This window comes from Mus pahari, chromosome 16 (genome assembly GCF_900095145.1).
Source record: "Mus pahari chromosome 16, PAHARI_EIJ_v1.1, whole genome shotgun sequence".
In the NCBI taxonomy this organism is placed as follows: Eukaryota; Metazoa; Chordata; class Mammalia; order Rodentia; family Muridae; genus Mus; species Mus pahari.
The window spans coordinates 49,635,495-49,649,734 of NC_034605.1; the positions used below are offsets into that span (position 1 = coordinate 49,635,495).

Sequence of the window (14,240 nt, forward strand, 5' to 3'; positions counted from 1 at the left end):
GCTTTGGATCTCCATTAACCAACACTTAGGAAAGTTTGATAGTCACAGTGCCTGTGCCATCAGATTAATCAACGTGAACGTCAAATGTACCCAGGGCAGTGCCTGGCTGACATGAAGCCCTCAATGAATTGCTAAATGTTAGCAGGCTTTCTCACAGCATAGCTGTATATATGCACACAAAGATAGTGAACTGGACCTGAACCTAATGGCCGTGTGAGGGTATACAGCCTACAGGACAATGTCATAACATTACTCATTGTTCACCTTGGTTTTTGAGACAGACTCTTTCACGGGTCTGGGATTCACTGATTAGACTAAGCTTGCTGGCCCATGAGCATCCTTCCTTCCTTCCTTCCTTCCTTCCTTCCTTCCTTCCTTCCTTCCTTCTTTCCTTCCTTCCTTCCTCCCTCCCTCCCTCTCTCCCTCCCTTCCTTCCTTTCTTCTCTCTCTTTCTCCCTCTCCCTTTCTCTCTCCTTTTATGAAATATGGGTTCTGGGATTCAAACCCAGGTTGTCATTCTTGCACAGGCAACAGTTTAGCCACTGAGTTCTGATTCCACCCCACGGTAGAGTTATTAAGAACAGACGATCGACACTTTGGACTCTGAATTAGACAGTTTGTATTCTAAAACACACACAAATCTGTACCAATTAAATACAATAGTTGATAGGGAATATAAATTACAGTTTTTGTTTTAAACAGATGATAGTAAAATACTACCGGTCAGCTCACTATACACACAAAACAGCAGCTTGTCAATAGAATCTCCCATATCTCCCTCACCAATGCTAAGAACTTAAAAAAAAAAAAAAGTACAGCAGACTGCACACATGCTCTCTCACTTCCTCACAACACACGTGTAGCTGTACATAGAGGTCCATTGTACAGGCATCTACAGAGTAAGGACATAAAATATATTTGTAAAATTTTCCACACCACGATCCTAGAAGGTCTCTCCTTGCAGGATACTTTGAAAACCAAAAAGGGGAAAAAAAAATGACAACGGAGCGGTCCAATGTTTAATCCCCCTCAGACAAGGTGACGTGCAAACCTACAAACTTGATAGCTTAGTCCTTCTCTTCAGCATTTTTCCAGAGTCAGGCAAAAACCGGCAAACCCACACCACAAGAGAAGCTAGCGACCTGAAACAGCCTGAAAAAGCTGCCGCCAGTCAGGGCTCTACCCCGACTCTTGGTGCATCGCTGCGTTGCGTGTAGTAACACTTCCCTGTGCACTCCGCCTGCTCGGATAGGTGGACAGGATATGAGAACTGCTAGGGTGGAGTAGGAGCCCCGCCCATGGCAAGGGTCGATATCGAGTCAGTAGGTACCAGGCGAGGTGGAAGACTGAAGGTGACAGCTGTGCAATTTCTCAGTGTGCTTAGGAAAGGGGACAGGGACCAAGGGCAGCACGTGGCTTGGTAGCCAAGGGAAGTATGGCACCAGACTGGAGTGAGATTATATACTCACACAAAAACAAGAGTGGACAGCAAAGACGTTCAGTCTCCTGGAAGTTCTTTGGTTATAAAGAACAGTGCCTGCAACCTTTTCTATGAAGAGGGATTTAGAACCTCATTCTTACAGAACATAAGATACGCTTCTCTCCTGCTCCTGTCCAGGCAGTTACCTGGGTCGCTTTGTAACAAAAGTCCAGTACCTTGGGATTTTCAACAAATCATCTATCTGCCCTTCAGTATGCAGATACGTCTCCGGACAGACACACCGTAGATACACAATTCATATACATAATATATATTACATATAAAAAGAGATCAGAGCACTGACTCCAGAGTCTGCAGGAAGAACTGATTAAAAATGTACAAGAGTGAAGTTTGAGTCTGTGGAGGTCTTTGCACAGAGGGGGCTTGTACGGAAGTGCTAACGAAAATACTGCCACGTAGGTAAGCCGAGATTCTCTTCCTTTCTGGAAAGAGCAGGGGCTGTGATTTCACCGTGGGACAAAGTGCTGCTTCTCCCACTGGGGAGGGGAAGCACAGGGCTCCCCCAGGCTGGTCTGAGGTCAAGCTAGGTCACAGCTATCTGAAGACAGAGCACGGACTGTCCCAGGGTGGGACCGATGAGCGAAGCTGCCGGAGCTGTGACCTTGGAGAGGCATGGCTGTCCCTTACCGAGTGGCTGTGGCTTCCTGGAATACAGAGATCAGTGAGTCCAAGCAGCTTGTCCCCATGTCCCCGCCCCTCCACCCCCACCTAGGGCCTACCCTCCAGGGGGCTTTCTGAAGGGTCAGACCAGACTGAATTCATTATGGAATTAGAGAATGGGTGGAACTTCTGTGGGAAGTAACCCTTGTGCGGAATCATTCCAGGATTAAAACAAAACCGTAGAAGACGTTTCCAAATTGACTTTTCGATTTCCTTTGTTTCCCCTAAGTACTTGGAACTGAACCTTGGACCTCATGCGCGCTAGGCGAACACTATACCACGGAGCTACACTCTTAGCCCTTCATACAGCTCTTATTGTGTATGAGTCTTTGTGGTATGTATGTATATACGCATGTGTACTTCCTGTGCCTGGGCATGAGGAAGCCAGAGGAGGACACTGACCCCCAGGCCTTAAGAGGTGAACTTGAAGCTCACCAGTTCAGACAGGCCAGCTGGCCAGCAAACTCCAGGGACGTCCAGTCTCTCCCCCAACCACTAGGATTAAGACCCCACATGGCCATACTCAGCTTTTTTATGGGTGCTGGGGCTTCAAGCTCCAACACTCATGTTTAGATATCAGGAGTTTTTACCCTCAGCCATGTCACCAGCTCTCAGATAGACTTGTTGTGTCAAGACGACTTCTTAAAATCAACAATATGGATGAGGGGGTTGTAGCTTATGGGTAGAGCGGTTGCCTGGCATTCAAGGAGGCACTAGGTCCAATGCGTCTCTCTGCTCACCTCCGCCTCCCTGCCAAGATCTGGAGCGCCAGAGGCAAACCACTACTCTTGGCTTTTACGTGGGCGTGGTAGACCTGAACTCAGGTCCTCGTGATTCGAAACTAGTGGAGCCTATAATAAGCAGAGGAATCACGAGTTGGATGAACTTTGGTAGATGCTAGACCAGACTGCTTTGAGTTAGCCAAAAATCAAACACCGGAGAGGACCAACCGCTCCTCATCCACCTGAGTCTCACACTGACTCGTCTGTCAACCGACCTATGTTCCAAGGAAAGCAGCAGCAGCAACAAAAACCAACAACTACGCGTCTGCCGTGACTCCCACAGCAGAGCCTTTCTCCCCCAGCAGCTGAACAGCACGGCTGAGCTTGCGCTACAGCGGACCCGTTTTGCTAACTACGGACATCACATGAAGCTCTCCTGCAAATCTCACTGTGACGAGAAGCTTCTGGTGGGCTGGTGTCCCGCGAGCTGTGCTGAGAACGTGGGACCGAAAACGGCTGCCTCTGGGAGTAATTACCTGGTCATTCTCTATTTTGGGATGCAGCCGGTCAGCATCCGGAGGTCCTTCTGGGATACCTTTATGGTCCGTTTCGTTTGTTAGAGCCCTCTGACTGGAGGGCTCCCCTACAGAACAATCTGCCAAACCGTCAAAGTCTTTGCCGTCAGACACACCCATGAACTCTGTGAAGGAGTGGTCCTCCAAAATGTTTGTAGTGTGTTCTATTGTCACCTCTCCGGGACAGAATTCTCTGGCTTGGTGGCCATCTTTGCTGGGGCCGGCATCCAGTTCCGAACATGAAGCAGTCCTGCATGGCATTCTGGAATTTTCCTCAGGGCTGCTCTGGGGTGATGGGGTCCCCTTGGGTAAGGCACTGTTTTCCTCGAGCGGCACGGCGATTGATTCATCCTTCTCTGAGTCTCTTCCTACTTCTGTGAGCTCTTGATTCGAGGCTGGTCGGACGTCAGGTGCAAGTGATGGTCCCGGGGGCTCGGCACACTCGACCTCCTTTGTCGAGACGGCGAGCTGGTCTGAGCTGTCGCTGGAAGGGACTGCCATATCTGACAGAGTAGCATTGGAGGCACTGTGGGAGAAGTAGCCACTGGTGAGGCTGCTGGTGGTAGGGCTACGGGACACTGCTTTCTCCAAGGCTCTCGAGTCTGTCAGGTCCGCTTTAGAAGATGACCACTCCCTGTTCTCCAAGCTGGCATTGTAAACACTGAAGTCAGCGAACTCCACGGGCACATAAGGCTGTGCATCCCTCAGCTTCCTGCTGAGAACTTCCAGCTCATTTTCCTCCTCTTCCGAGTCCTACAGAAAGGAAGCCAGAGCCAGCCATTAGCTCCTTAGAGCGACAGTCTGATTGAGACATACTTCACTCTGCTAGGAAAGGCATCCCGTGCCCACCTTCCTTCCCCCCCCCCCTCTTTCTTTCTGTTTGTTTTATGTAGTTCATGGCTGGCTTTGAAACTGTTAGGGGGATAATCCTTGACTGCCGGATGCTCCTCCCTCTACGTCTCAGAACAGGGAATTATGGGTATGTACCACCAGACCCAGCCTCTCTTTCTTAAGTCTGGTCAGCTCTTGTCATCTGTGGCAGTAAGTTATCTTATTCTCAGAGACTGGTGCTTAGGAACACACTGTTGCCTAGGAGGGCCGCGTTTATTTCTTCCGGGTTCACTCAACACTCATCTGCAGGCCATCTAAGGAACTGGACTGAAGGGCACACATCCTCCTCAGCCAGGGAGGCAGAGGCATGGCCCGAGGCAGGGGAGTGGGCTTCTTGGTTTCCTCTGACCATCTTTAACCTACCGAAGCGGAGTGCAGAGATTCAGGTCATCTGGGACTATTTCTGAAGTGTTTTGAGGCTGGTGAAAGGCCCAGAACTCTGCACCTAGCGTTGCACTAAATACTGCACCACTGCAACATGCTAACAGCTCATCAATTACTGCTTCCCTTGGTCTATGAGAAGCAGATAGAGGTTTGGCTGGAACCCAAGGAAGATAGAGAGTGGAGATAAAGAGAGTTCTCCAGCGTTACATAGTTGGGAACTTGGCAAAGACTGGGGTAAATTCGAAAGTATCAACTCAGTCTCTACCAGCGAGTGATACATTTATTTGGTTTTAAAAATGCTTTTTATAAATATTTAAAATTTGTTTGTTTAAATCTATTGATTTCACATTGTATGAGTGTATGTACGCCTGCAAGTATGTCTGTATACCTTGTGAGTGCTTGCTGCCTGGGGAGGCCAGAAGAGACGCTGATTGCCCTGGGACTGGGGTCATGGATGGGTGTGAGCCTCCATACGGGAACTGAACTTGGGTCTCCCAGAACAGCCACAAGTGTTCTGAACTACTGAACCGTCTCTCCAGCCCGGTATTTTACAGCTATTGTTAATGATATTTTAAAAAGCATCATTTATTAACTGATTTATATATCTATGGATATATTTATGCATGCATGTATGTATGTATTTATGCATGCATGTATGTATGTAGACAGTATGCTTGCACTTGTATGTCTCAGCACATGTATGGAGGTCAAAGGACAACTTGAGGAAGTTGGTTTTCTCTTCTGCAGTGAGTCACAGGGATCAAACTCATGCTGTCAGCCTTGACAGCCTGAACCTCACTTGTTGAGCCTCCGTGCCAGCCTGGTACTTTTGTATATGAGGTAGAAAAATAACTGACACTTTTAAAAATAATTTTAAACTAATCTCCTACATACCCCCAAATCCAACAGATATCACTTTTATTTAAAAAATGTACATACACTTAGTTTTTTTGAAACTAGGTCTTACTTTCTTGCCAGACTGACCTAGAAATCACTATTCTTTTTTTTTTTTTAAGATTTATTTATTATTATATGTAAGTACACTGTAGCTGTCTTCAGACACTCCAGAAGAGGGTATCAGATCTCATTATGGATGGTTGTGAGCCATCATGTGGTTGCTGGGATTTGAACTCAAGACCTTTACAAGAGTAGTCAGTGCTCTTAACCGCTGAGCCATCTCTCCAGTCCTAGACATCACTATGTAGCCCACCCCTGGCTTTGGCACTGCTGCAGTCCTCTTGCCTTAGCCTCCTGAATGCCAAGATTACAGGTGTGAGCAACCCCGCCCATCATGCAAAAATTAAGACATGATTTTTATTTAAGGACTAACCAACAAGCTCTTTCTGAATGTCTGCCTTTGTCCTGAGGGTTGGGAATACTGACGCTGAGTGATAAGGAACATGGCTTCATGGTTTTTCCCTTAACGCCTTTGAGACCTTGTTCTAAGGACAGTCCTGAACTCTAACTTAGAAACCTCAAAAATAGCCCTATTTCCTCAAAAAGTCACCGCAACCTTAACAACTAGATAACTGTAGAGAGCTAGAACCCAAACGTCCACCTCCCTCATTAAGAATGCATAGGTGGTGGATCTATTATTTAGAGAAGGAAAAGGGGAGGTAGCAAAAAATGTGGCAGACAGCTATTCATAAATAAATACAAACTTCATCTGTTGGATTTTATAATAATGTTTTCTTTTGTATCTCATAATTTTACAAGACTTAAATACCTCAGAAATAGTTTAATAGGGCTGGGGAGAGAGCTCAGTTGATAGAGTGGGGCCGAGCATAGATCTCCAGCATTGCATAAATCAGGCTTAAAGCCTGACCTGCATAAAGGTGGCACATACCTACGGAGCACTCAGAGGCCTGGAGGTTAGAAGATCAGGGGTAAAAGGTCATCCTCAGTTAGACAGGGAATCTGAAATCAGCCTGGGCTACATCGTGAGTTCGAGACCAGCCTGGACTACATGAAACTCTGGTTCAAAAACAAAAATTAATACTCTCTATTGCTGCTTCAACTTGCAAATCAATTTTTAAGGCTTAAAGCATTTAGTAGGAGGTGCACTCAGTGACACATGCTTAGAGCACACAAGGCCCTCAGTTTAATCTTAAGACCCTTCCAAAGAAAGGAAAAGTGAGCGTAAGCCAGGCGGTGGTGGCGCACGCCTTTAATCACAGCACTTGGGAGGCAGAGGCAGGCGGATTTCTGAGTTCGAGGCCAGCCTGGTCTACAGAGTGAGTTCCAGGACAGCCAGGGCTACAGAGAGAAACCCTGTCTCGAAAAAACAAGGGCTGGTGAGATGGCTCAGTGGGTAAGAGCACCCGACTGCTCTTCCGAAGGTCCGGAGTTCAAATCTCAGCAACCACATGGTGGCTCACAACCACCCATAACAAGATCTGACGCCCTCTTCTGAAGTGTCTGAAGACAGCTACAGTGTACTTACATATAATAAATAAATAAATCTTAAAAAAAAATTTAAAAAAGGAATTTAAAATTTAAAAAAAGAAAAAACAAAAACAAACAATAAAAATGAGTATAAATTACTTGAAAAAATTACCAGTCTTAAAGATAAGTATCAAATACCACATGATAAAAGTTTTTGAAATTAACAAAACAAAATTTTTTGTTAATTTCAATCATTTTGCCCTTGTATCTTTTTTTGTTTGTTTTCTTTTGAGACAAGTTTGACTGTCTAGCCCTAGCCCTGGCTGGCCTGAAATTGCTACATAGACCAGGTTGGTCTTGAACTCGTGGAGATCAGCCTGACTCTACTTCCCCAAGGAAGAGATTAAAGGTATGTGCCATCAGACTCAGCTATTGCCCTTGTATCCCAATTGTTAGATGCTTTTAAAATTAGGTAACTTCCTTCCCTACTTCCTATCTTCCTTCCTTCCTTCCTTCCTTCCTTCCTTCCTTCCTTCCTTCCTTCCTTCCAGTCTGTTTTTCTTTCTTTCAAAGTAGGGCCAGTGATTTGGCTAAGTGGGTAAAGGTGCTTGCTGCCAAGCCTGAGGACCTAAGTTCAATCCCTGGGTTGCACAAGGTGGAGAAAGAACTAATCCCTGCAGGTTGTCCTCTCATCTCCACACACGTGCTGTGGCATGTGCACACCACACACAGGCTTGCACACACAACTAAATCAATGTCATACATTTGTATTTTAAAAACCGGTGGTTGTAGTTTGAATGACTTTGTAGTTTGAAAACAGCCATGTTGTAGTTTGAGTGACAACGGTCCCCACAGGTTCATTTGACTGAACACCTGGTCCTCAATTGGTGAGACTGTGTGGGAAGGACTGGGGGTGTGGCTTTGTGGAGGAGGTAGGTATGTCTCCAGGGGCCAATGCCGAGGTTTCAAAAAACTCATGACATCTGAAGCTAGTTCTCTCTACCTCATGCCTGGGGTCTGGGATGTAAGCTCTCAGCTCTTCCTGCCCATCAGTCTGGTCTTGCTGGTATGGATCCTAACTCTCTAAATCTGTAAGACCAAGTAAACACTTTCTTTTATAAGTTCCCTTGGTCTTGGTTTTTTATCATAGCAACAGAAAAGTGACCAGTACAGGCTGGGAGGAGTGTAGCTCTCTTGGTAAAGGAGTCGTCAGCACATGCAAGGCACTGAGTTTGCTCACTAACATTATGAAGACATAAAGCAAGCAAAACCAAAAAAAAAGCCATGTATATGGGATGACATATTCTTCCTCTGGGCTGTGATGTTGATAAAAAACAAAAACAAAACAAAACAACAACCAAAAAACCAGAGGCTGGACAGATCATCACAATCACCCACTCTTTCCCATGTTTTTAGATTTTTGTATTCATTATACTTAGACTGAAAGTTGAATTTCAAGTTTTACTACTCCTCTTTTTAAATTTAAGCTTAAAAAAATACTGTAATTTTCCAAGCCCAAGAATACCCAATATAATTGGTCACTAAAAAAATTTTTTTGTTGTACAAGAAAAAGCAATTTTGCAAATGAGGATTAAGGTTCTGGGGACTTGCATCTTTCTAAAATATTGTTTGCCAGATGACATAAGTGACCATTAGTTTAATGTGTAGAAATGGATAGGAATGTAGCAAACTTGGGAAGTAAAAATTATTCCTAAAGGCTGAGAATGACCTGGGAAACCTGAAGCATCCATGAACTCTAGGAGATAGATAGATAGATAGATAGATAGATAGATAGATAGATAGATAGGAATCAGGCTAACCGGATAAGGACAACTTATGCCAGGAAATAAAACCAAAATCCTCAGTAAGTATTCAATGTTTTCTAACATTTAAAAGGAGACTAAAAGTTTGCTTGAGAAACACTTTCAAGGAGGAAAAAAAAAAGGTTTCTGGCTCACAGTGCACAGTGTGGGGACTTTAGTTAAATAGCATATAGCAAAGTGTGCTCATTTAACAGCAAATATTAAAGGACACTGAACTGAATCCCTTCCTACAGACGGCTTAAGAGCCAAAAAAGTTACAACCCTTACAACCTGACCCAAAGGTAGAACACGGGGTCAAACTCTTGGCTTCTCTGAAGCTCCCTTCTTTGCGCATTTATTTATTTTTGCCTCATTTAACTTATGAAGGTGATAGTTATCCATAGACAAAACACTTTGATTTTTTTTAAAGAGAGGGACCAAAGCCCATCCTTAAATCAGTGACTCTTGGTAGGCAGCATCCCACAGGGAATGTAATTTCTGTGGCCACTATAGTCAGCTTGTGGAGGGTTACCAGAAATGGCTCCCAGCACGGCTATGCATTTTCCCCGGGGCTCTGAGGCAGAGCGGGGGGACCTCTGTCTTATGCTTCCAGTAACCAGGACTTGGGGCAAACTGCTCAATCATCCCAGACCTTTGTTTCTTCAGTGAAAGAAGAGGGGAAAGCCATGCTGCCTATGCGAGACCAGAGATAGGAATCGTGGGTACAGGGGAAAAGGTTGACTTTCTTATTCTTATTCCCTAGGCCTCATGGCTTAAGGAAAGACAAGCTCACAGCTTCTCGTAGTGGTGCCCATGTGATACCCCTACTACTTGGGAGGCTGTGGCAAGAGAACTGTAAATCTGGGGTCTGCCTGGGCTACACAGTGAGACAGCCTGGGAAACTTAGCAAGAATTTGTTTCAAAACAATTAAAAAAAAAAAAAAAAAAAAGCATTAAGGATATGGCTCAGGGACAGAGAGCTTGCCTGGCAGAAGTCCTGGGTCCAAAACCCTGTACTGCAGTGTGGGATAAAAAGAAAAGACTGGGGAAAAGATGCCGTTTTGTTTTGGTTTGGTTTGGTTTAATCTTATTTATACAGGATAAGGCATATGCCTGTATATCGTTTTAAGTGATCAGACACAAGCTACAAGAGTCAGACATAGTCAAGTTTGGTGGCATAAGCCTGCCATCCTGTACTCAAGTGGCCGAGGCAGGAGGATTGCAAGTTAAAGGCCATTCTGGGCTCCATACTGAGACTCTGTCTCAGAAAACAAAAGAACAAAATAAAACAACACGACAAAAAGGAAGGGAATAGCTCATGTTAATTTATGAGAGGGGAAATAAAATGAAAGCTTCCCCAAGAAAATAAAAGCCTCAGTTCAAACAAGCGAGCCACTTAGAATACAAAAACATTCCAGAAGAACTGCCAAAAAGAACACAGTGCACCAGCCCCAGGCGCAGTGCGCATGCGCAGTAGGCATGCGCAGCAGTTGTGCCTCGAAGGCCAGCAGAGGCAGCCTTCTCAAGTCAGGTTCCCTCAACAAAAAGATACCATTCAACCCTGCTCAGCAGTGGCAGAGGATGCATTTGGTCTCATAGTGCCCAAGTACTGCTTGAGATGTCTTGGGTCAAAAGAATCTGGTGCGGTCCTCTACTCTGCCTGCTGAGATGGGCTTCGTGCTAAGCTCTTTAAAGGAAAGGCAAGAGAGTAACCGTGGGGCAAACTGTGTGACCTGCACATCGGTGTGCTGGAGAGCACTAGAAGATGCTCCTGGCAGCTTCTGGAGGGTATTGGAGCAAAAGAAATGGCTCTATCAGTCACACATCCTGAGGGGTAAAGGCACGGCCCTTTTAGTGCACCCAGTGATTTTCTACACTCAGAGAGAGGATGGTGAGGTTAAGCGGGGATGGCTCTTTAACATCCACGCAGGTGAAGGAACAGCCTCTGGCATGGTACCCTCTTCCCCATGAGGCACTAGAGCAGGCCAACAGAACGTAGGAACAGGAGTGGCTAAGGAAGGGAATGCCCGCTCTGCCGCCCCTCTGTTAGGAATGTAGTCACTGCTTCATGATCTAGCTGCCTCTCTGAATGCAGATGAGCAGCCCGCTGCAGCATCAGCTGAATGCAGATGAGCGGCCCGCTGCAGCATCAACTGAAGATGCGGTTAGTGTCTGCACAGTGCGGGGCACAGCTAAGGGTCTCACACTGATGCACCGTGAGTGGGCCTGACCCTGGGAATGGGCCTGACACTGTTGGGCTGGGAACGAGACTCCCCACACTGCTCAAGGCAGCGGGTCATAGGCAGCAGCCTCCTCTTGCCCAGGCTGGGTTTCCCCCTCCTCAAGCCTAGGAAGGCACAGGAGAATGAAAACCATGAAATCACATCACACGATTCTTCCCAGACTTCCAAACCTACAGTTTTTTTTTTTTTTTTAAAAGGTTTTAAATTGAGGTATATCTTATAATGAAAAGTAACCAGGGACCATGGTGTTTGAAAATTGGCATTTCAGATGTTTTGTTTCATTTTGTTCATCTATTTGGAGACTGTTCACTCTACAGCCCAGGCTGGTCTTGAACTTTTGATCTCACATATGTGCCGCCCAGCTCCCCTCCCCCACCCCCCCCCAGCAGCACCTGGAACGTGCAGCTTTGGAACCATGCTGGAGACTAAGGTTTTGCAGGCAGAGGTCTATCTTACTTGTGCTGAGTAACACAGATTCGCCACTCTAAAAGCCAGGCTAAGAACAACCAGGTTGGAACGTGTTTTGTCAGGTAGGTAAACAGAAGCTGCTGGTGCCTGAGGGATGGAGATGAGGAAGGAGGATGACCGGGGCAGAGCAGCTACAAACTACACAGATAGCTTGGTAGCAGCCACACAAGAAAGCTTTCAAACACACCCACAACTAAATGCGGGATTACTTACGCCAAGTAAATGCAATTCCTCTAGGTAGATTAACTTCAGAATCTGGGCAATGTGTATAGACGCATTAGAGAGATTTTGGTATTAGTTAAACTGATCTTGCTGTTACACTTTTCTTTATAATGACCAGAGCCATCAAAGGTGCTTCCCCCCACTAGCTATGAAACTTAAGATGATGTGGAAATGAGTTAAATAAAATAGAACACTCAGAGAGAGAGAAAGAGAGAGAAAATGAGTGAAAAAAAATCACAGTTCAAGGTTGCATTCATGCAAAAATACGGTATTACCAAGAGCCACACTTCATTTGTAAAGTCAGGACTCAGCACATGTCTTAATTTCTTGAAAGCATTTGGAAGGCGGGTTGGGAAAGGGCTTCCGACCCACCACCAGGTGATATGATAGAAACATTCCAGAACTTACAATCTTCTTCTCGGGTTTGCTACTGGGTTCTACTGGCATGCTGCTGCCATTGCTTCCTGGGGTTACAATGCAGCCAGGGTTATGTGCCTGGGATGGAGGCATGCTCTGCAAAGGTTAAGACACACAGATGCATCACACACAGGAGATGGTCACGGCCAACATGTCTACCAAGTACATGCATGTTAGAAAGAGCAACAACAACACTTTTATTACATGTGAGAGACACAGCAGCCAATGTTACAGGTCAGAGTTAAACTACAGGTAAAATCTGACTGGTGTGCACATACTCTGGCAAGGCAAGACGTTAGTTTTATCAACAAGGGGACACATAAAGGTCTGTTACAGTTTCAAAATGCCTATCGGGCACCTCCTTTTCTCTGGAAGGATACAAAAGACCAAAACGTCATTGCTACAGAGAAGCCAACCGTGGCAACAATAATCAAAACCTCCTGCTGCAGCCCTGCACGCTTGAGAGAAAGGCTTCCGAAAAGGGGCTTCACAGAGCGATGATTTAACGCATGCATGATCCCATGCAGCATCCAACACGCGACTGCAAACCACTGCTCTCTGAAGACTGCATCACTCCAAGCAGTCCCACACAGTAGAGAGAAGTCAAGCATTTACCTCTTGGCTTAGGAGAGGTCTGGCTTCCAGGGCCATCCTTTTCTTATGCTCCTCTTTTACAGGCATGAGGGGTTTGAAGAACTTTGGTGGCTGAGGAGAGAACGCTTTAAAAGGGCTGATTGTTAAGGCATGAGGATTCTCTGATGGACAACCTGGGGAATACAAAGAGGGCGTGAGTTTTCAGATAGCGGACCATAGTCGCAGGCACACAGGGAGCCAAGCCATCACCTAGGCTTGGTCCCCAGCTCAATTCCACTTTATACTGATCGCATCACGAGGGGGCTGGCCTCATCAGCACAGACAGATGTTGATGAATTCACGGCTGACTGGGCTGAGCTGGAGGAAGCAGGGTCACTAGAAGTATGCCTCTGAATGGTGAGCTTTTGTCCAGATATTCTCCTTTCTCCCTTCTTTCTTATATTTAACAGCTGAACCATCTCTCCAGCCCCCTCCCTTCTTTCTTGAGGTGTGACGCATTCACCGTCACCCTTACCGCTCTGATGTTCCGCTATGCCTCTGCTCCAAAGCATGAAGCAAGCTGACCCCTTGATCAAAACCTTTGAAGTCACGAGTCCAAACAAACCTTTCTCAAGTGCGTTTTTCTCAGGCAGTTTGTCCTAGCGATGGGAAGTAAGCACCCCCCAGCCATGGTGCTATCAGATACAACAGCAAAACCAGTGTGCGTATGCGAGCATTTAGTTCAGCCTCCCATCAGCTGAGGGACGAGGGAGTAATCAGGTTAGAGAGACGGCTAAGGAGGTAGGCTACCAAACCTGACAACCTGAGTGGATTTTAATCCACATGGTGGAAAGAGAGAACTGACTCCCCCAAATTGTCCTACAACCTCTACATGTGTGCTGTGACATACACCCCCCCAACTCCCTCACACTTACGCAATATAAGTGAAATAAATGCAATAATAAAATAGTCAATAAAACCTATAGACATTAAGAAGTATTAAAGGGCCGCGGGGTGAGAAATAATCAGCAATAAGAAACCAAACCTCCTTTCTAAAAAAAATTCGGATTTATCTATTTTACGCACATGGGTGCTTTTATCTGCATGTATGTCCATGTACAATATGCATGTCTGATGCCCAGGGAGGTCAGAAAAGGGTGTCAGATCCCTGGGGATTGGAGTTTTAAATGGTTTTAAGGAGCCACGTTGGTGCTGGGAATCAAACCTGGGTCTTCTGCGATAGCGCCTGTGCTCTAACCACCAAGCTGCCTCCCCAGCCCCTCCACTCTTTGCAAGATCCAGCTAAAGCTCCTCTCATCAGACGAATTCCAGCTCACACTGACTTTCCACCTCTGAATTCCTAAGATCTTTATAATCTTCGTGTATATTCTGACATT

The 14,240-nt window shown here is 45.9% G+C and overlaps 1 protein-coding gene across 7 annotated transcripts in view; it reads right to left on the reverse strand.

The window, feature by feature from the left end:
* Nucleotides 1-595: 595 nt before the first annotated feature.
* Nucleotides 596-14,240, reverse strand: part of Kif13a (kinesin family member 13A) — a 179,550-nt gene continuing 165,905 nt past the window's right edge. For 2 of the 7 annotated variants that reach the window (XM_029547707.1, XM_029547708.1), the window contains 5 exons: nt 12,886-13,037; nt 12,262-12,366; nt 11,845-11,886; nt 3,420-4,211; nt 609-2,145 (listed from right to left, as the gene is read on the reverse strand). In XM_029547707.1, coding sequence (XP_029403567.1) covers nt 2,125-2,145; nt 3,420-4,211; nt 11,845-11,886; nt 12,262-12,366; nt 12,886-13,037 — 1,112 coding nt within the window. In that variant the 3' untranslated portion in view covers nt 609-2,124. Of the gene's footprint in view, nt 2,146-3,419; nt 4,212-11,844; nt 11,887-12,261; nt 12,367-12,885; nt 13,038-14,240 lie in introns of all 7 variants that reach the window. The other 5 variants (XM_029547710.1, XM_029547709.1, XM_029547711.1 and 2 more) reach the window with 4 other exon arrangements.